A 20327-nucleotide genomic window follows, 5' to 3' on the forward strand; every position below is an offset into this window, starting at 1 on the left:
AGACTGCGTGGCTACCTTAACTCATTAACAGGTTTATATATGTCACCTAGTATTATTATTTTAGAGTTATGCCAATTCTTTTTTTTTCCATATAGTTTTACTGTAATTAATAGAAGGGTTACATTATATTCGCCAGATAGAAGGTGCATTAATTCACATACACTGATACCCTTTCTCATGCCAATTCTTAATCTACCTTTATTACTCTCAATAATCTCTTTAGATTGACCCAAAATTCGTGATTGCAGTAAATTTCTATTTTATATAAGTCAGATCCATTTAGTGTTATTACGTACAATAAGACTTACCCAAGTCCAGCTACAGTGTGACTTCCACCAAGTTTATGATGTGGAGTGTTTTCATTGTTCCCTACACTCAAAGGCTCCAGGAGCCACAATCAGACTCAGATTTTGAGTAGCTAGGATTACAAGCATGAACCATAGCCTCCTGGCATTTTTGCTTTTTTAAATGAGTATACTTTATATACAAAGGTATTTTCTTTATGCTTCTGTCTTCTCTTGCCCCTTTCTTTTCTGCTAAATTTTATAAGGCTAAATTTTTCTCATCCTTCCATCCCTGGAATCTAACTCTTCCAATGGACTCTCCTTCCTTCCTTCCTTCCTTCCTTTCTTCTTTCCCTTACTAATTTTTTGTCTCCTTATTTCTACAGACTATTTTTCTCTGCTGACTTTGCAATTGCTTGTATGTTCTTTGTTACACTACTGCTTGCTCAAATCCTGTCCTGGTATCGTCTCCCACACCTTCATAGAGAGAACACTGGTTCTTTCCCAGGCCATGTAGTATTTGGATGTGAACATCAGGTATAAAATGTGCAGACTCAAAATCTCATTACTTAGAGAAGATTAAGTTGAAAATTCAGAATTATGTGCATTATCTTTCATGATCTATGTTTTTCTCTGAGTTGAATGTTAAAGAAAAGGTGACAGAAAGCACTAAATTACAATTGTAGAACATTTATTCTGTACAAAACTAAGTCATCCATGCTAATATAGTATCTGCCACACTAGACACTTCCTATAAAGATTTGTTCAATAAATTAATTGAAAATAAATGAGTCAGATACAGTAATCCTAGCTACTCAGGAGGCTGAGAATTGAGGATGGTTGTTTAAAGCTATGCTAGACAAGAGAGTCCATGAAACTTTATCTCCAGTTACACACCAAAAAATCAGAAGTAAAGCTGTGGCTCCACCAGCCTTGGGCAAAAAAAAAGCTCAAGGACAGTGCTCTAGCCCTGAGTCCAAGCCCCAGGAATAACAGGAAAATTTTTAAAAATGCAGTAATAGGTGAAATACTGTTTCCAAAATTTCAATAAGGAAGAATTTTAAATGTGACAATAAAAATGATGACCACTGGAAAATTTGTTAGCATCATATTTTAGTGATTGCCTTCAGGTTGTTTCCATTTCTAACTGAACAAGAAGAGGACAAATTCACAGTTTACGCTGGGATGCAACTCAGTGAGGCTTGCATAGCATGTGTGAGTGCCTGGCCTCAACTCTTAGCACCACAGAAAATCTGCTTGACTAAATGTTCATTCAGTGGTATGGTATGCCAGACAGTGTCGTTAACATGCAATGACAACATAATGTTTGATCTTACTAATTTGTTTGAGGGATCACTTATAGACTGTTAAAAAATTTAAATATAATCAAATAATTCAAGTGTCATCAAGTTTGAGGAATTTGGGGTGAGAGGAAGATCAAATTTTATAATAATTAGTCCAGGACTGTTTATTAGCAGGGAATGATGGTTATTTTAGACTTGATAGCATTTGAGTCAAGGGAAGGAAATGTTTTCTAAAGCAATGAAAGAATGAACATAAAACATCTCCAGCATTTACAAACAATTTGAATATTATTTTGGCACAGTATAAATGTTATTTACTTTTGCAATAAAAATAGTAAGATATGGTGGCTCAGAAGTCTGAAATTTAATAAAGTTTCTATGACTTAGGACAATGAGATAAAGGTAAAAATTTCAGAGAAATTAGTAATTAAGCGATTGGTTAATACAAGTTACTGCAAAATTTGTGGAAATTATAAAACAGAATTTAAGTGAAATAATTATGGCTCCCTTCATGGAGTCGATGGAGTTCATAGCCCTTCCCAGGTTCATCCTGAGGTCAGAAGCTGTAACAACTTTAATTAGTCCCCAGTGTGTGCAAGACATTATTAGTTCTGGAAGACTTCAAGCAGATCAGAACAGATACTGCACTAAGATTACTCAGGAGACAGACTCACTGAATGACATGCTAGTGCCTGGTAAAGATGTGTGATATAAGAGGTTGACAAACATCTTTTTCTCTTTATTTTTTCTGGAAGGAAAAATAAAGAAATAGACTGATGGGTTTATTATGCAACCCCCAAATCACAGAACTACTGCTGCAGTTTCCAGGACAACTTGCTTATTTGACACTTTGGCTTAAGACAAGCTACATCCTGCAGTTCACACCTTTAATTGGACCAAGCAAATTTTGTTCATGTCTCATAGCCCATTTTTCATGTACTCCTTGAGGACATTAACATTTAAAGAAATCAAGCTTCTGAAGTCATGTAATTTCAAAGGATTTGGCCATTTCCCTGTGCTAAAACTTGAAGCAAGAATCAATACCAAATCAAATCACAAGTAGAGAAAAAATAACTTTGTGTACTTAGATATAAGATACTTTCATTGCAAATGAAAGCCTAAAGATCAGTTCTGGATTTTTTGATTCTAACAGTAATTTAATTTTGAAATGGAATGTTCAAAGTTTGTAGTTTTTCAGAGTAAATATTTAACTGTAGGCAAGTGTAACTGAGCGAAACTCACAGTATTTGCCCTGAAGCGCATACCAGGTGGGGAACTACAACCTAGAAGGGGCACTTAGATCTCCTTCTGCAGTGTAACACACTTGTTGCTGAAGATTCCCATGCTGAAGATTCATTTTAATGTCTGTAACTTACACAACGTGGGAAATAAGACTTTTCAATTAGAATAATTTGAGGAGCATTTTATGGAGTTTTTAGTAAAGAATTTGTAACATTGATTTTTACATCACATTTCAAATGACGTGTTTAACAAGTATTCAAGAAGGGAATCTCTATATACAATCACTGGCACTTAGTTTTTAGAACACAATCATAAGGGTTTATATATCATAGATACATATTAATCTATGTAATTAAACATTATGTCTATAGAGTCATAGGTTTTTATGTCTATGTAGTTGTGTTTATATTTCTAGTACCATGTCCATAGCATTGGGTATGCAACTATTGAGTCCTCGCTCTTGTACTGTTTGGATCTAATAGCCACATATTTAGGATACCATGTGCCTTTTGTTCCTTAGGTCTTTACTTGTCTCACTCAACATGATTCGCTCTAGATTCATCCACTTCCTTGTAAATGCCATTATTTTATCTTGTCTGTTGGCTATGTAGAATTCCATTGTGTGTGTGTGTGTGTGTGTGTGTGTGTGTGTGTGTGTGTGTGTGTGTATCACATTTTCTGTATCCATTCATCTGCAGTAGGGCATCTGGATTGTTTCCATTGCCTGGCTATTGTGAATAGTGCAGAGATAAACATAGCTGAACAGGTGTCCTTATCATGTCTTGGGTTATGATGTTCAGGGTAGATGTCCAGAAGTGGTATAGCGGGATCGTAGGGAAGGTCAATTTTCAGTTCTTTTAAGAAACCTCCACACTGCTTTCCAGAGTGGCTGAACTAGTTTACAATCCCACCAGCAGTGTAGTAAGGTTTATGGAGGTATTTTTAATGAAAGAATACAAAACTGGACAGTTCAGTCTTGAGGCTACCAAAAATAGGAATGAAAAGGAGACAGAACAAGCTACAAAAGAGGTCACCTGACAACTCCACCCAGAATGGCCATTTGGTCATCACATAGAAACGCAGTCAGGGAATTAGCACCCAACCTCTGCCACCTGCTTTCCACAGTCTCCCATGCTTGCTCCCTGGGCTGTACCTTTTAGGAAATAGATGCTGCCAAGAAAAGTGAAAGCAAGAGGTCCTGGGGGCCTAGCACATCCAACAGGTACATCACAGTCCAACGCCTAGTGATTTTATGCATTCGTGCTTGCAGGTATAAACAATGTCGTGAGATTGCTGATGAAACAGTGATGCTTAAAATAGGTTTTGTTTAATTTATGAGAAGGCATCTATACTTGCAAAAACTTGAGAAACTTAAATTTCCATGCAGGAATGCATGAGGCAGATGGTGCTTCACTAATCCAATTTATTCCAATAGTAAGTATTACATTCAAGCCCACATCTGCTAAATCCACAACATTGGACATTAATTCTGAATCAGCTAATCAATTTAACACTTTTCTGCTATCTACTTGAACATAACAGAGAGAGTACACATTCAATATAGTAAGAATGTAGGAGTCATCTGGCTGTTCTTCAGAAAGTTCTTGTTTTATAAAAAAAAACACTGACATTAATTAGCATTGTGCTTAGGTTATAAGTTTTATGTAAGAGCCAGGTGTGGTGGTTCATGCCTGTAATCCTAGCTACTCAGGAGGCACAAAAGGACCTGAGACTCTTAGCTCCAATTAACCTTTAGAAAACAGGAAGTGGGGCTTGGCTCAAGGTCAGATGGTAGCTTTGAGCTGAAGAGCTCAGGGATAACACCCAGTCCAAGTTCAAGCCCCGTGACCCACAAAAAAATAATTAATTAAAAAAAGTTTTATGTAAGTCATTGTAAATGATGACAAGTCTAGAGATATCCTTCTAAGGAAAACTTAACTGTAAAACATAATTCTATCAAATAATTGAATAAAAATATATGTTGTTAAGTGTATAACAGCTTGTCCTGTTCACTCAGATAAGTGGAACCATTCAGTATGCATGAGCTCAATATCTTTGTAACTCATTTCTCTCCTGTCTCAGTGCTAGAGTTAGGGATGAGATTGAATTCACAGTGTTATTGGATTCCATGTGTTTGAAACAGTTAATATACAAATTAGTGCTGTTTTCATGTCACCCACAGACCTATGGATGTATGAACAGTATATTCCATATTCTAATTTTACTGCAACATAATGAGAATATACCTCATGATTCACACAATTTGTTTTAGTCTAACTTTTAGTTTCATATGATGTTTTTATGTTTTGTGCTTAGGATTACTTCCATTAGATTTAGAAAGGAAATCGAGTGTTTTGTCAAATTATTTATTGCATATTCAATATAGTTGTCAGTTTTCATCAATTCAAGTAAGAATCGTCTCTATTTATGGCAGTATTGGGGTATATGGGTATACTGGGGTGTATGGCTAGTATTGGTAGTATTGAGGTTTGAACTCAAGGTCTTACAGCATTTTCACTCAGTTATTTTTTTAATAGCTCTCACATTTATGCCTAGATCAGCTTGATCTGCATTTTTCCTGCTTATACTTCTCATATAGATGATATAACAGGCCTGTGTCATTATAACAGACATGTGTCAGCTACCTAGCCATTAGTTGAGATGCAGTCTTTTGTCCTAGGTGGCCTTTGAAGTACATACCCTCCCAAGCTCATATTCCTAAGTAGCTGAGAATGCAAGCAAGAGCCACCTTGCCAAACTTAAAAAAGTTAATCTCAATGATAAGAAATTGCCCTACCAAAATAATTTTCATAATTAATAAGATCTAGAAAATCTATTTCCTTAGTCACATGAATAGTGAATATCCTAAAGGACCTAAGTATCTCATTTGTTAACTAAAACCTGCTTAACCATTGATAGACATCAGACAGGTCAGTGTATCAGCCATGTTTTCTCACCAGATTAGTTCAGTACTAACAAGGATGAGGATCCTGATAACACTCAGCAGTAAGAACCTTTTAGGCCAACCAAACCATACAGAGCCAGAGCTTCTGAAGTGAGAAGGCTTACATCATCTTAAGTGATCAAAGACCCTGATGGTGAAAATCCCAATGCTAAGGCCAGATTGAGGGAGAAAAGGGGAAAGAGAAGAGAGGGAAAGAGGAAGGAAGGGAAAGGAATAGAATTACAGATGTTTTCTAGAATAGATAAGGGATAGAATCAAAAGAAGAAATTGGCGACTTTCATTCTCCATAATTAGAATTTCCTTCATAATGTCATCAGTATCTTATTGACTCAAAGCTCCTTGCTATTTGCTAGATGCTGGCAAGAGAATGTCTAACAGTCCTATATCTTCAGTACTTTGGTCCAAATGTTTTATATTCAGAATTGTTTATATTTTAGAACATAAATAAAGTTCTTAGGTTGTGAATTCCATAATGCAAAGGTGAAAAAATACATATCAGCTTTAATGTGTTTAAATGTACAAATACTAAATGAAGTATAAATAGCTATAGATAACTTCCTATCCAGGTTAGGATTTTGTTACTTGGTTATTTTAGAAACCTAATTAAAAATATTTTAGACCTTTTACATTTCAAACTCATTAAAATTAAAACTAGCATAATTCTTCAAAGTAGTTATACTTTCTAGCAATTGAATTTATTTTTCTGTTCAAGTACTATTCAAGAAAATTTGGGGTAAAACTGTGTCAAGGACAAGGCTTGCTGTCAACCTTTCAATTGACATTGATTGCTAATTAAAATTCCATGATAGGAGTTATAAACATAGCTATGAATCTTTCCTGGCTGTCCTGCTAGACAGCTTCCAAATTATTCACATACAAATTGTGTGCTATTTTAAGTCTATTTGTTCCTTTAGTCAGCACATATTCACTGAATGTCAATGTTCTGGATCTGTACAGAAGCAAAACATAATCTTTACTTATTCAGCTAGTGTTCCTTTGAGTTGTTTCTATGAAGTATAATTCTGCACTTCTTCATTAAAATCACTGCTAATGAAATTAGAAATATTTGTGCTCTGCTGTGGACAGTAGAACCAGAGCCTAAAGAAGGGCCTGGGTGTCCACATTTCAGTGCAGTATTGTGTGATACTCAAACTTGGCTTGGTAAGAACCGAACCATTGCATAGCTAGAGCAAGAGATGGGAACTTAGTAACGATGGAGCCAGAAGAGTCATTCTGCATAGCAAAGCCTTGTAAAGGAGAAGGGGCTGATACCTTGCCTGCAAGGCTGGGCAGGTCTTTAGTAGATGCTGGCCATTATTCTGACAGATTAGCACTGCCATCTGGGAGTTATGAAAGGACTCACTCTACCATGTTGGGCGATACCAAACAGGCTTAGACATGGATGTGGTCAGGAAGAAGACCTGTGCTCTGAGTTTGTAATTACCCTCCATGATCTGAGATCTAGAGGAAAGAGTGACTGGAAAATACAGCCCTGTTCAAAGCCTGCAGCTTGGCAGTTCAGCAAGCCCGTAGCCACTGTTCTAATTCCTGCCCATCCTTAGTAGTTCCACACTGTTGTAATGTTTGCCTGTCATTAAGCATTGCTGTGCTTTTACTTATGAAGAAGTTGAAGTGTACCTCACATGAAGACAAATTGTATAAAACCAGAATCATTGTTATAAATGCACATATTCTTTTTCCAAACTGTGTTATATTGGTTTAAATTTCCAGAGTCTGGTGTATAAAAATAATGCTTCAGTAAGTAGCAGGTGGTTTTAGAACATTATGCAGGACAGGTAAGACTCCATTTGTGATCTGAATGGGAAGAATATAAATCTCTATTAATTCATAGCCACAGTATAATTTGCAGCTATGAATTCAATCTCAAAGTTTCCTCCATTAAAATACTGTAATAATCAGAAATTATGGTAATGTTTGCATCATGGAAATCCTGCTGAAACTCATGAGTTATAACTTAACCAAAGAAATCTGTGAACAAGGTTAAAATTGTACCTATTTCAAACTAGGATTCACTAGCTTTCATGTTTTTGCACCAAAGTCAGTAACAGTTCATTTAATAACATTATGTGCCACTGAGTCTAATTAATCAATCAGTGGAAAGTCTGATTTTTTTAGAAAATAATTGCTGCTTTCCAGTGATAATTCTAAACCACAAAACAGAAAATTAATGTTTTTATTGTAAAATTATATAATAAGGGTGAAAGTCAGCAAAAGATACAAGATAAACTGAAAATAAATGATAAAAGCATGCCTTCATAAAGGAAGTAATTGAAGAAATAAGTGAAGTGTTAAATCCAGAAAACAAAGGCATGGACATGTATATTTCTCCTTACTTGAGACATGGGGTAGCCTCTCAATAGTTTTCTATAAAGGGCATCCTGTCAATGCTTGTCCTAATTCCGTGAGAGCCTCATGTAGACCATCTTTCTTGATCTTTAATCTACAAACATAAAAAATATTCCTCTTTAAACTTCCCTTATGAATAACCAGCCCTTACTTCATCCTGTGAACATTAAATACCATCAACTGAAACTTGAGAAGAAATGTATAGCTAATTATTAAGAATATTTCAAGATGAGATCTTCTCAGCTTTGCAACCTTTATGAATATGAAAGCAAAAGATCTTGTGCCTATGCCTTTGCTGATTGGAGAATCATCTATTAATAGTAGATGAGGACACTGGAAGTTCAGGAAAGTAAATAATTTGCCCAAAATGGCATATTCATAAAAATAGAAAATAGTAACTCTCAATTTTAAGTTCAAAGATTCTATTTTTCCTGGGTTCTATATTATATACATGTTTTAAGAAATATGAATTTTTCAACAAATAAATCAGAATGGAGAACTCAATATTCTCCACTCTTGAGTCAGTGGACTTTTCTTCTGTTTCTATGAATAGCTCTGAGTAGAAGATTTATATCTTTAGCTTTCTCAACACAAACCACACAAAAATACCACTGCAGAAATTTTTTTTATCTACTTGCCTACCTCTATTTCAATCAAAATTGAATATATTTAGTTTACCAATTGACTTTGGAAAACATAAATTTATGCTCTATTTATTTCCAGTCAGCATACATGCCAGAAAACAGCCTTGTGGTAGAGATTTCAGTGCCTTTTTATATAACATAGTTGAATATAATGAATGAATATGTATTAAAGTTCTAAGATTCCAAAATATTCAAAAAACTGTTTATGGAATCTAGAATGAATTTCAAGATTTAGAACTCTGTGAAAATTGTACTATTTGAGCACAGAACACATACCCCCCAACTTGGAACATATGCATCTAAATACATTTATTTTACTTAATATTTTTAGCACACAAAATGATCAAATTTTCAACTTTTGAACAGACAAAATTAAGAGAACTTCATTTTTCCAACATTCATCTTATTTCTTGAGATATGTAAAATGATACATATTATTTAAAGATTTGACATGATTTATTTCCATCCTAAGTTTTATTTGGTGACAATGTAAGTTTGATGATGGTGAGTTCTCAACAAAATTAGATATAATATATGTAAATACTTATTTCTGATATCCGTAAGGATAACTTAGATGATTCAATTACCTGCTTGTCTGCAAAATAAAGGAGATTTTTCTACCTGGAAATTCTTACACATCTGCTTGCTTGTAATTTCACATGTGAGCTCTGAACAAGCAACCTTTGTTTGTTGTATGTCCTAGCACTCAGACAATGCAAACACATGTTTCTGACTAAATTTTCTTGGTTTAGTCAAGAGAAAGTGGCCAAAAGTATTTACAGTATTCAACTATTCTGGCTTACTGTACAACACTTCAAGTATTTATTCCAACATGTCTGGAAAAAATATTAATCCATCTCTTCCGCCTTGTAATTCCAGAATAGTACTGATATTTGATAGATACTGACTGATTTAAGCATTGTATTAATATCTATTAATTTTAGCATGTTCATTTATGTTCACATGTCCTGATCAGAATCATGACTCCATCATTCTTCTTCCGCACCCTTCTCCTCTTCTAGATAAGTTTCTCCCCCTTTCTCATTCAGTTCTTTGTTCTATTTTGACTTTATTTGCCCTCTTTCCCTAATGACTTTTATGAAGTCACAATTCTCTAGGCAAATCAAGGTTAAGGCTTTGTAATCCCATGAAAGGTACAAAACAATCTAAAAATCTATTACTGTGGTGCTCAGACACCTGGGAAAGTGTCTCAGCTTCCCTACCTTCTGTTCTTCATCACTTGTGGCTAAGGGTCAGCTTTAATTCCCATTTAAGATTCCCCCATTTTCTTCTTCTTTCAGTTCTAAAATTCTAAAAGTTAGGTGTTAGAAGGAATGTGAGGTAGGAAATCAGTGAAGGACTAGCACTTAATGTGGTTTTGTCATTTACAGAAGATAGTATTAAGACATTAGCTGGACAACTAAGGTAGTACTTTTTCTTTATCATCATCAGACATTTGAGTTGGGGCCTCCAAAATATCACTTTTTTTAACCAGTGCTGGGGCTTGAACTCAGGGCCTGAGCACTGTCCCTGGACTTTCTCAAGACTAGGGGTCTACCACTTGAGCCATAACACTATTTCTTCGTGCATGCTAGGCAAGCATTCTACCACTAGGCCAAACTCCAGGCCCTTAAATATCAGACTTTTTATCTACTGCTTTCAACATCCACCAAATCTTCCAAAATGTTCTTTTGAACATTACTGATTGAAATTAGTCCAGAATTATCATCTTTTATCTTTTGTTTGCCTTTTAATCTTGGCAAAGCAATATATAAACACATTTAACAGTTTAAACTACAAGTTCTGGCATCTAGTGATATGAAATAAACTGTGAATTATGTTCCCAAATAATTTATCTTAAAATGCAAATTTTCTCATACATATTAATGTAATTGAAAGGTTCCTGGTTATAGAAGAGCTATAATTGTGAAGGCACATGGGAGAGAACAGTTATGCAAGCTGTTCCTTTTACAAGCATTCCTTGTCTATTCAGTCAGTCAGTATTTGTTGGGTGTCTGCCACATGTTCAGAACTGTGCTGGATACTGATGGTACGTCAGTGAAAAGGAGAGACAAGTCTAACAGAGGGATTTGTTTAAAATACAGTGAAATAAGCCTGTAGAACATGCCTGTAGCCTCCACTATGTATGAGGTTTGTGGATGCAGGTCAGCCTAGATAACCACGTGCTCATGACCCTGTCTCAGCACAGAAGCCAAGCATTGGTGATATGTACCTGCCACGTGGTGGCACAGACACACTCTGGGGTCCAAGCAGCTGGGGAAAAAAATTTGACCAAGAGGCTGGCTCATGTGGTACAGTGCTCACCTAGCAAGAACAAGGCATAAACTCAAATCCTAGTACTGCCCCATCTTACATCCTTCATGGCTTCTAAAAATCAAGTAAGCCAAAAAAAAAATCCACAGGGGCTAAGCTGATGTTCTGTGGAAATGTGTTGCAGCCCACCTCTTTCTCCTGAGTGATCCCTGAGCTCTGGAGCAGCTAACTCCTGCTTCTTTTCAGTTCCCTGCCTTAAACCCCTATGTATAAAGCTCTTCTGTTCCTTCTTTCCTAGTAATACCTACATACTTAGTTTTATAAGTGAAATGAATAAGTAACTCTCAACCTTGTTTGCGTTCCCACCAGACAGTAATTTCAGTGAGACCATATCAGTCTCTTGTAATGTTTCTTATTGTAGAAGATGGTCCTTCTGTCACCACTAAGTTTTTGGGTTTTTTTTCTTTTGTTGCTTCGGTGTAGTGGTCTTTATACCATTACTCTGTATTCCCTGAAATAAGGAAAATGAGAGCATCTATTAAGAAAAATGAGGAAGCTGAGATAGGACTGGTTTCTGTGTAAATCCTTTTTTGAACCCTACTTACAAGTAGGTTTTCCAGCACAGATGTTGTGCAGGTAAAGCTTTTCTAACCTAGGAATCAAGTTGGTAACTTTCACCTAAGAGGGAGCCCTGGGGATTAGCCATCAGAAGGAGCAGATGTGAATCCCTGAAGAGCGGTGGAAGAAAGCTGCGAGGACCTCACGAGTTCTGTCCTTCCTGCGGGAACATGTGTGGAGCCCTCAGATCATTCTGGGAATTATTTTTTCAACAAAACTTGTAAAGGGGGCAGAGAGATGATGCTCAGTTTCTCAAGCGATATGGAAGCTTTCCTTACTGCTCATAGGATTTGAGTTAGTGAAGAGGGAATCTCCTTCCTGAGATTTGACACAGAGGCTCCTGTGGAGCCGCCCCTGACTCCTAAGGCATCTTCTTCATGTGCAAGTTCAGTGTCAGGTGATCACTAAGTAGGTGAAGGAAAAGAAGTTCACGTTGAGGGATTTGCCCTGAACTTGAGAATTACCTTGGTTGCCACACTCACCTCTGCCCACATCCAGTCATAGGGCACTACTAGCTGGAGGCGTGCTGAGCAGCGTATCTACAACTTGCACAGCCATTTATCCAAGTGAAACGTTTCTTATTTGAAAGCCAAAAATTGATACTGGTTAAGCAAAGAAAGCTGTCCTACAGATCCATTGTTATTGTCATCAGTATCAGCTCCTTGGCAAATGTCTTATGTGTCCCACTTCTCCTTTGTATACTTCTGAACATTGAAATCCCCTGTCACTTGCAGTAGAGGACTGCCACAGCTCCATTGAGATCACACTCCTGCTCTCCTTCTAGTCCTCAATTAAAAATTTAAACTCTGGTGAGAAATGCAGCAATACTACCCAATAGCCTGCATAGAACACACTACGGAAGACTATAATCAGGGGATTGCTCATGGGAACGTTATGGATGGTGACAAGAGTAAGATATCACCACTGCCGGCCTTCCTCATTCACACTGCTTATTAATCATTTCTCATGACTACCACCCCACATCTTCTAAGGCATTAATGTAACAGCTATTAGCAATTGGCTGCATGAGTGTCAGTATTCCAGATTGGATTAAATCATTCCTGTTAAGGCACATATGTAGAAGAAGATGTACATATCCAGCCACAGGTCAGTGGCATTAACCTTCTATGATCTCAGGAAGGATTAGAGGAAAATATATTACTATACATTTTCACTAGATGATCTATATGTAAATGCCTTGAGCTATCATGGCTCATCATTGCACAATCATTTAAGTTAGGGCATTATAAACTGTGTCCCAGAAGGTAAAGATGGTCACATTGCTCTCTTCTTACCTTTTGATTTCTAATGTACGGAGATTTTATTACAGGTACTTACATACCAATACATCACTGGGTTAGAGTCACAGAGCCTGGCAGCTTAGGCACTTCAGCCTTCCCTGCCTTTGTAGCATTGTTGCCGTGTCATCCGATGGTACAGTTTGGCATTTAGTATTTAGCCACTTTCTTGTCATACTCTTATCCTTAAGAGGAATTTGGCACTGTGGATGCAGCTCAGTGATAAAGCTCTGACCTACTGTAGACAAGCTGTAGGTTCACTCCGTAACGCTAAAACAGAAACAAAGCAGTTAGCAAATCATGAGATCATAAGTGAAGATCCGTACATTAGATAGTAATTGACATCTAACTTCAAACTAAGGAACTTTTTGAGATATAAACACTTTCAGATCTCTAAGACTAAAAAATACATGAATTCTTACCCACATGCTAACTTTTACTTCTTTATAGTATATTTCTACAAATCATGCCTATGTCACATGAACCTTTTCATTTAAATGGCAGCTAGTCTTCCTATGAACAGCTCTCATTCTTTTGTTTTGTAGCTATTTATTAAACATCATTCATGTCAAATGTCAATTATATCAAGTGAATGCAAGTGAATGAAAGTGAAACTGAGGTTATATATAAGACATTCTGAAAGTTGAGAACAGCCACAAAATAGGTATATAAATATGTATACATGTGTTTGCGTAGTACCCATGTGGCTTTGATGGGTGAATACTAAGATGCCTGCATGTACCAGGCATGACCAGAGGCCTTCGGGTGACCTCTGAGAGAATGAGAGAATGGACAGCTGGTGTCTTCCAGGCAGTGGGAACGCAAATGTGAGGTCTGACATGATGACTGCCAGTCTCGGGGAACATCGCGAACCCTACCTGCCCTGTACTAAAGGAAGAGGGGGGCTAAAGGAAACATTGTGTAGACAAAGCAAGAATTTTCACTTTATCAAAAGGACTTCAGAAGCCCATGGTGAGTTTTGAGTATAGAACTCAGATGATTTAACTTACATCTACAAAATTAGCTTTGACTGACGTGAATAATAGCAGATAAAACAGGACACAAATACCAGTTAGAAGGATGTTACATGTATGTAATGATCACTTTAGCTGTAGTTGTAGCAGCAGAAATGTTCAGATGTGCTAAAATTGTGAACATATTTTGCAAGTAGAAATGAAAAAAAATCTGTTAGAACCAAAGATTAAGCATGAGAGAAAAGAGGATTCCATGATTTGGGCATGAATTGTTCCCTCAGATATGGCTGAGAAGACTACAAATGGAAAAGGACTGGGCCGGGGAGTTGTTATTTGTATTTGGATGTGTTTAGTTTGACATCCAAATGGAAATGTAACTAGGCAGTTTCAAACATAAGACCAGGAAAGTGCCAGGGGTAGAATATAATCTGGAAGTCATCAGAGGAGAAAAGAAAAGAAACCATAGCATTAGATGAAATTGCATTGGGAGCGTGAATGGAAAAGAGAAATGTCTACCAGCCAAGGCCCAGTGCTCTCCAGGAAGCGGGAAGATGAGAAGGTGCTGGTGGAGAAGATAAACACAGTGAAGTGACCTCAGAGGCCCTGAGTGAGCTCATAAGGCAAGTGAGGTGCTTAGAGGAAATGGGGAGTGTCGCATGGTGTTCTAAGGCCCAGGTCCGTGTCCAAGGTCAGGATCTCTGCACAGCTGTCAGTGACACAGCGGAAGCAGCAGCCTCACTGCATGGTCCTCCTCAGAGGCCTAAGGAGGGACTCTCAGGGGAAGGAAGCGGGTGGCTCTTCCCAAGAATGCTCTGTAAATTCATGCAAAAAAAACAGTGGTCCTAGCATAAGTTAGGTAGGTAGCAAGGGCTCTGTTAGGTCAGAGTTCATTGCCAATCGCAATGAGGCCTTCAAGAGGGACAGAGGAAGAGTTGTGTCCCCTCTGGGTAAGAAATGGAGGGCAAGGACCTTTCCAGTACTTATTAAAAATGTGAATGTCTTTAGTGAAATGTGTGTTAAACGTGAATGTTACATGTTCATGAAGTATACACAAATACTGGGAAGGTGTTTCAGTGTTCCTTTCACTTCTTTTTTGGTACTAGGGATTGAACTCAGGTCCTCAACCTGGCTAAACAGTTGCTCTGCCACTTGAGCCATGCCCCTCCAGCCCTTTTTTTTTGCATTGGTTGTGTTTGCAATAGAGTTTTATTTAAAGCCCAGCCAACCCTGCACTGGGATCTTTCTACTTGTACTGAAGAAGCATGAAAGTTTTCACACTGCTCTTGCCAGTAACCTGTACTTGGATCACTGAATATTTCTTTAGGGTTGTATCTTGCACCTTGGGGTTCCTGGGGAGTTACCTTAGCAGACAATTTGTCTTCAGATTCCCTGTGAGTTTCTGGTCGCTTCTCCTGGCTTCAGTGACACTGACTCCTGTCTCCTCTGTTGCAGCATGCCTGAGTACTATGACTATGGTCATGGAGTGAGTGAGGATGCCTACGACAGCTATGGTAAGATCACTTCTTTACTGCATGCTGAGATCAGAGCCATCAGTCCCTGACAGCCCAAGATTACTTCCAGCTTTCTCCCCCTGTGTTCGCAGAAGTCCAGGCTGAATTGATTTATGGAATTCCAGGGTGAGGTTTAACTTACAGAGTCAGTGCCAGAAAATTGTACAGATCAATTTTGATCAAAACTTCAAAAGCAGTTAATCACAGTCTTCGATCACATTCGCAAAGACATCGAGCATGCTGGATAACGTTTCCTTGGTTTCTTTGTGCTCATTGTGTGACAGAGCTGTGTGACCATTGATTGTGTCTCCGCTGTCACCATCATCATCAGATATGCAGGCACAAAAACTATTACTCTTTCTTCTTGTCAGTTCTGGGGCTTGAACTCAGGGCCTGAGCACTGTCCGTGGGCTTTCTCAAGGCTAGAGCTCTGCCGCTTGAGCCACATTATCATTTCCGGCCTTTTCTATATATGTGGTACCAAAGAATTGAACCCAGGTCTTTGTGCATGCTAGGCAAGCACTCTATGACTAGGCCAAACTCTCAGTCCCAGAAACTATTATTCTGAAACAGCTTTCTGGGTACCAAATAATGATTGGCGTGTAAAAATTAAGTCAGTAACACACGTTTCAATAAAATGAGTTAGTTTTAAAAATCTGTTCTTTAATTAAAAATATCACTTAAAGGGGTCATAATTTTATCCAGCTATGATCTGTTGAGTGTTTATGACATATAAATCATTATAGTGTATCATTTAGTATCAGTATAATACTGTAGTATCAATAGCATAAATAGTATGTTTCCTTAAAATGTGTACAACAATGACTGTCTACCACCTCAGAAGATGATGCTCCCTTAAATGTTTACAGTTTGGAGGTTTTTGTCAAAATTATGCTAAAGTCACACTGTGCTCTCCACAGGGATGTCATGAGAGTGTTGGTTGCCAGTGTGTTTGGGCTCCACGTTATGTAGAAATGACTGTGTTGGGATGGAGAAGGGCAAGTGCAGAGGTGGGAAGGGAGGGAAGGGTGAGAGGTGTCCTCTCCTCTGTATAACCAGAGCCCTAAACTGAGGAGAAGAAGAAAAACAAACCACCAGGAAGACCAGTCAAAAGCTGATGATGAGCTGAGCTCTTGGCTCACACCTGTCATCCTAGCCACTCAGGAGGCTGAGATCTGAGGATCAGGGTTCAAAGCCAGCCCGGGCACTGAAGTCCATGAGACTCCTTACCTCCAGTTAACCACCAAAAAACCAGAAGTGGCACTGTGGCTCAAAGCTTCGTCAGCACAAATAAACTCTGGCTGAACTGAGGTTGCAAGGGAGATGAACATGTTGCTAAAAAATACTCAGCTAGTTTCAGAAATTTCTCAGAAAAAAAAAAATGGATGGACAAGTTTCCACAGGTCTGGCTCAATTGGTGAACTACTACAGAAGCCACAGGTTTAACTTGGTTCTTTATGTCTTCTTCCCACATTAGGAGAATATTAGAGGCATCAGAAGATGTTTAGTCATAAATCCCTAGCATCCCACACCCAGGTTTCTGCAGAGCCGCACAGAGGCCAGTGGGCTGAGGAGACCTGGCACATCCATATTCTCAGACACAGGGCACCACTCCTGCTGTTGCAAGCTGTGGGGAGCCGGAGCGGCCGCCATTACAAGATGGCGCCTGTTTCCTGCCTCGCTCCTTGTAAACAACTTCTTAGTTCTCCTTATTTGGTATGTGAGTGCAGATCCTTTACTCGTCCCACTGAGCCTGTGCGTATGACGTTAAAGGCCTGACCAATCTGGAGTTTTAAAATGGCCCTGGCAACAGAGCAGCCAATGGTAAAGAGCCCCGTGTTCCTTGGGCTTATATAAGCAATTGTACTTCCCTGCCCAGCGCCCCTCTGCTTCAGCTCTCCCTTCAATCAAGTTGCTCTTCAATAAAGCGTGATACAAGAAGGATCCTCGGGTGGTGTCCGTTCTTCCCTGCTGGTCAGGGGTGCCGGGCGCCGCAGCAAGCAGTGTCTATGTCGGTTTACTTAGTTACTAAAGTTAGTAGAGGAGTAAGACACAACCTGTTTCTTTCTCTAATTCAGCTTTTTAGAATATAAAATCATTGTTGGGGCTGGGAGTTTGTCTTAGTGGTAGAGTGCTTGCCTAGCATGCACGAAGACCGGGTTTAGTTCCTCAGTACCACATACATAGAAAAAAGAAAAACCAGAAGTGGTGCTAAGGTTCAAGTGGTAGTGGTAGAGCTCTAGCCTTGAGAAATCCAAGGTCAGTGCTTAACCGGTTCTGCCAGCACGCTTGTTGAAGAGGCTTCCTTTCTTCCATTCTGTTTTTTTTTGGCTCCCTTATCAAAATTTAGGTGGCCATAGGTCTGTGGTTTAATATCTGGGTCCTCAGTTCTATTCCATTGGTCTTCGGGCCTGTTCTTGTTCCAGTACCAAGCTGTTTTGGGTACTATAGCTTTGTAATACAGTCTAAAGTTTAATATTGAAATTCCTTCTATGCTGTTCTTTCTGCTAAGAATTGTTTTTGCTATACGGGGTCTTTTATTATTCCATATGAAATTTTGGATTGCTTCTCCTGTTTCCTTAAAGAATGACACTGGCATGTTGATGGGTATTGCATTGAATTTGTGGCTAGCCCTTGGCAAGATTGCCATTTTCATGATGTTAATTCTTCCAGTCCAGGAGCATGGGAGGTTTTTCCATTTCCATTACAGGTTTTAAACTATTATTGAGAAGCGTAAGTTTAAAGGAATGTTTGACAGTGTTGATGGGCTAACCTGCTCTGTTTTCTGATCCGAAGTTACTTCTTGATGTCCCGTGACAAGCACCATTTTGCAGGACAGGTCTTAGAGGCTCCCATGGTTGGGATTGGGGTTACTGTTCTAGAGCTGGAAGCAGGAGAATCTGAGAGATACGTTGTGAGCTGTTTCAGCGCACATTGAGGTGGGGAAGCATGCACAGTGAAGTCGAGCTCAGTGGAGTCCAGTGAGGAGTCCAGGACCAAAGCTCCCCACAAGCCAGCCACCCAGGGCCTCTGACTCTTCCCCTGAATCCCCTAGCTTGAAGTGGCTCATCTGAGTTCAAAATGTGCCTCTGAATGAAGGATCACAGTTGTGAGCGGGTAAGCCCATGGTGTCCTCAGTGGACACCTGGAATGACTTATTCTCATCGCAAGCATTTAGAAGCCTAAGCATAGATCTGACTACCTGAAAAATACTCCATAAGTTATTTTTGTACATTTTCCTACATAAATATATACATTTTCTGTATATACATTTTCCTATATAAAAGATGAAATTATACCTTGAGAAAATAGTTAAATAAATGTATACATATATATATATATATTACATTATTTTATATATTTATAAACATTTATATATGGGCATTATATGGGCATATATAATCTGCATATATAATATATATTGTATAATACACATATGATATTATATAATATGTAATATTATATATGTATATCTACACATGTGCATTATATATGTGTATATATATATTTCACCTGTGTTGCCAGAACTAAGCATTCTACCTCTTTAGGAAGGAGTTACACTCTTTATTGCACAGCACGAGGTACAGTACTTGCATGGCAACCTATATGAGCATTCAAATTACATTCTGAGAATTCTGATGTTATGGTATACATGGACTGTAGATCAAGAATGAAATCAATGGACAATTAGTAAGAGCTCAGCATTGTCTTCATGAAGATTAAGCAAGTTAGTCTACATCATGGCAGTCATGTTTTAGTATTAGGTATTGTGTGATGCTTAGGAAGTTTAGACAGCAGGTGCTAGGTTGATAATAGGATGTAAATACTCAGATTTGAGGGCCCTGTCAATCACATGCAGATTGATGTTTTATTAATTTTATATACCCTCCATATTGACTAGATAATGAATTTCAATGGACTGAATTTGTATTTATAAAAGAAATAGTTCCCATTCTCAGCTTCCTGGCTATCTCATAAACTTCCATAGATGTGTGTACAGATTCATCCTGCATGCTTTCCCCCTGCTCAGATTGTAGAAAGAAATGGAGGCATTAGGAAAGCAGCATTCTCCACAAAGAATATGGGCCCATGCATTCAGAACAGTCACAGACAGTTTAAAATATATCAGAAATCGGTTCTAACAAGAAGAAAAATCCAGGTCTTCAATCTGGCATGTTATTCTGAATCTTAATACATTGCAATTTTGTGGGTTGATGGACTTCATCATGTGTATAATCTAAGCTATAAACATTTGTGTAATGACTAAATCAAGCTAAGGAATGTATGTGTTACATCAGTGTTTATAAGTTCACTTCATTAGCAGTTTTCAATAAATCATTTTGTGTTTGAGACAAGATATCTCTGTGTTGCCCAGTCTGGTCTTGAACCTCCAGGTTCAAGTCATCTTCCTGCCTCATCCTCTGCAGTAGCTGGGATCACATCTGGGAGCCACTGCCCCTAGCTGTCATTTTAGCATATTGCACTCAATCACCAGACTGACATTGTATCTGTCTCTTTTAGGCCCATATTTTATTTGTGAAATAGTCAATATGCTGACTTCAAGAAAATCATATAATGAGACTAAGGGAAATGAACTCTAGGATATGGAAACAAGAGGTTTATCTTTGTGATTGTTTTTCATAATGTACTATGTGAAGTTATTTCTTTTTTTCCCTCTTATGTGGTTACTGTATCTGATTTTATTACCTGGTGTATTGTATATATGCTTATTTGTTTATTTAAATGGAGAAAGGAAGGGGGAAACAAGATGATTGGGAGACGGTAGGGAGGGGAAGGAGGACAAAAACATGAGAAGGTTTGAGAAGTAATGCACCCATTACCTGAC

At 38.1% G+C, this 20327-nt stretch overlaps 1 protein-coding gene across 2 annotated transcripts in view; it reads left to right on the plus strand.

Moving 5' to 3' along the window:
• Khdrbs2 (KH RNA binding domain containing, signal transduction associated 2) overlaps positions 1-20327 on the plus strand; it is a 245294-nt gene that overhangs the window by 198134 nt on the left and 26833 nt on the right. For both annotated transcript variants that reach the window (XR_016539267.1, XM_090355443.1), the window contains exon 8: positions 15423-15481. Coding sequence is in view for 1 of the 2 variants with exons in the window: in XM_090355443.1 (XP_090211569.1) it covers positions 15423-15481 (59 nt within the window). In the remaining variant the exon portion in view is untranslated. The remainder of the gene's footprint in view (positions 1-15422; positions 15482-20327) is intronic.

Source organism: Megascapheus bottae, chromosome 22 (genome assembly GCF_031878675.1).
Source record: "Megascapheus bottae isolate mThoBot1 chromosome 22, mThoBot2.hap1, whole genome shotgun sequence".
Classification (NCBI taxonomy): domain Eukaryota; kingdom Metazoa; phylum Chordata; class Mammalia; order Rodentia; family Geomyidae; genus Megascapheus; species Megascapheus bottae.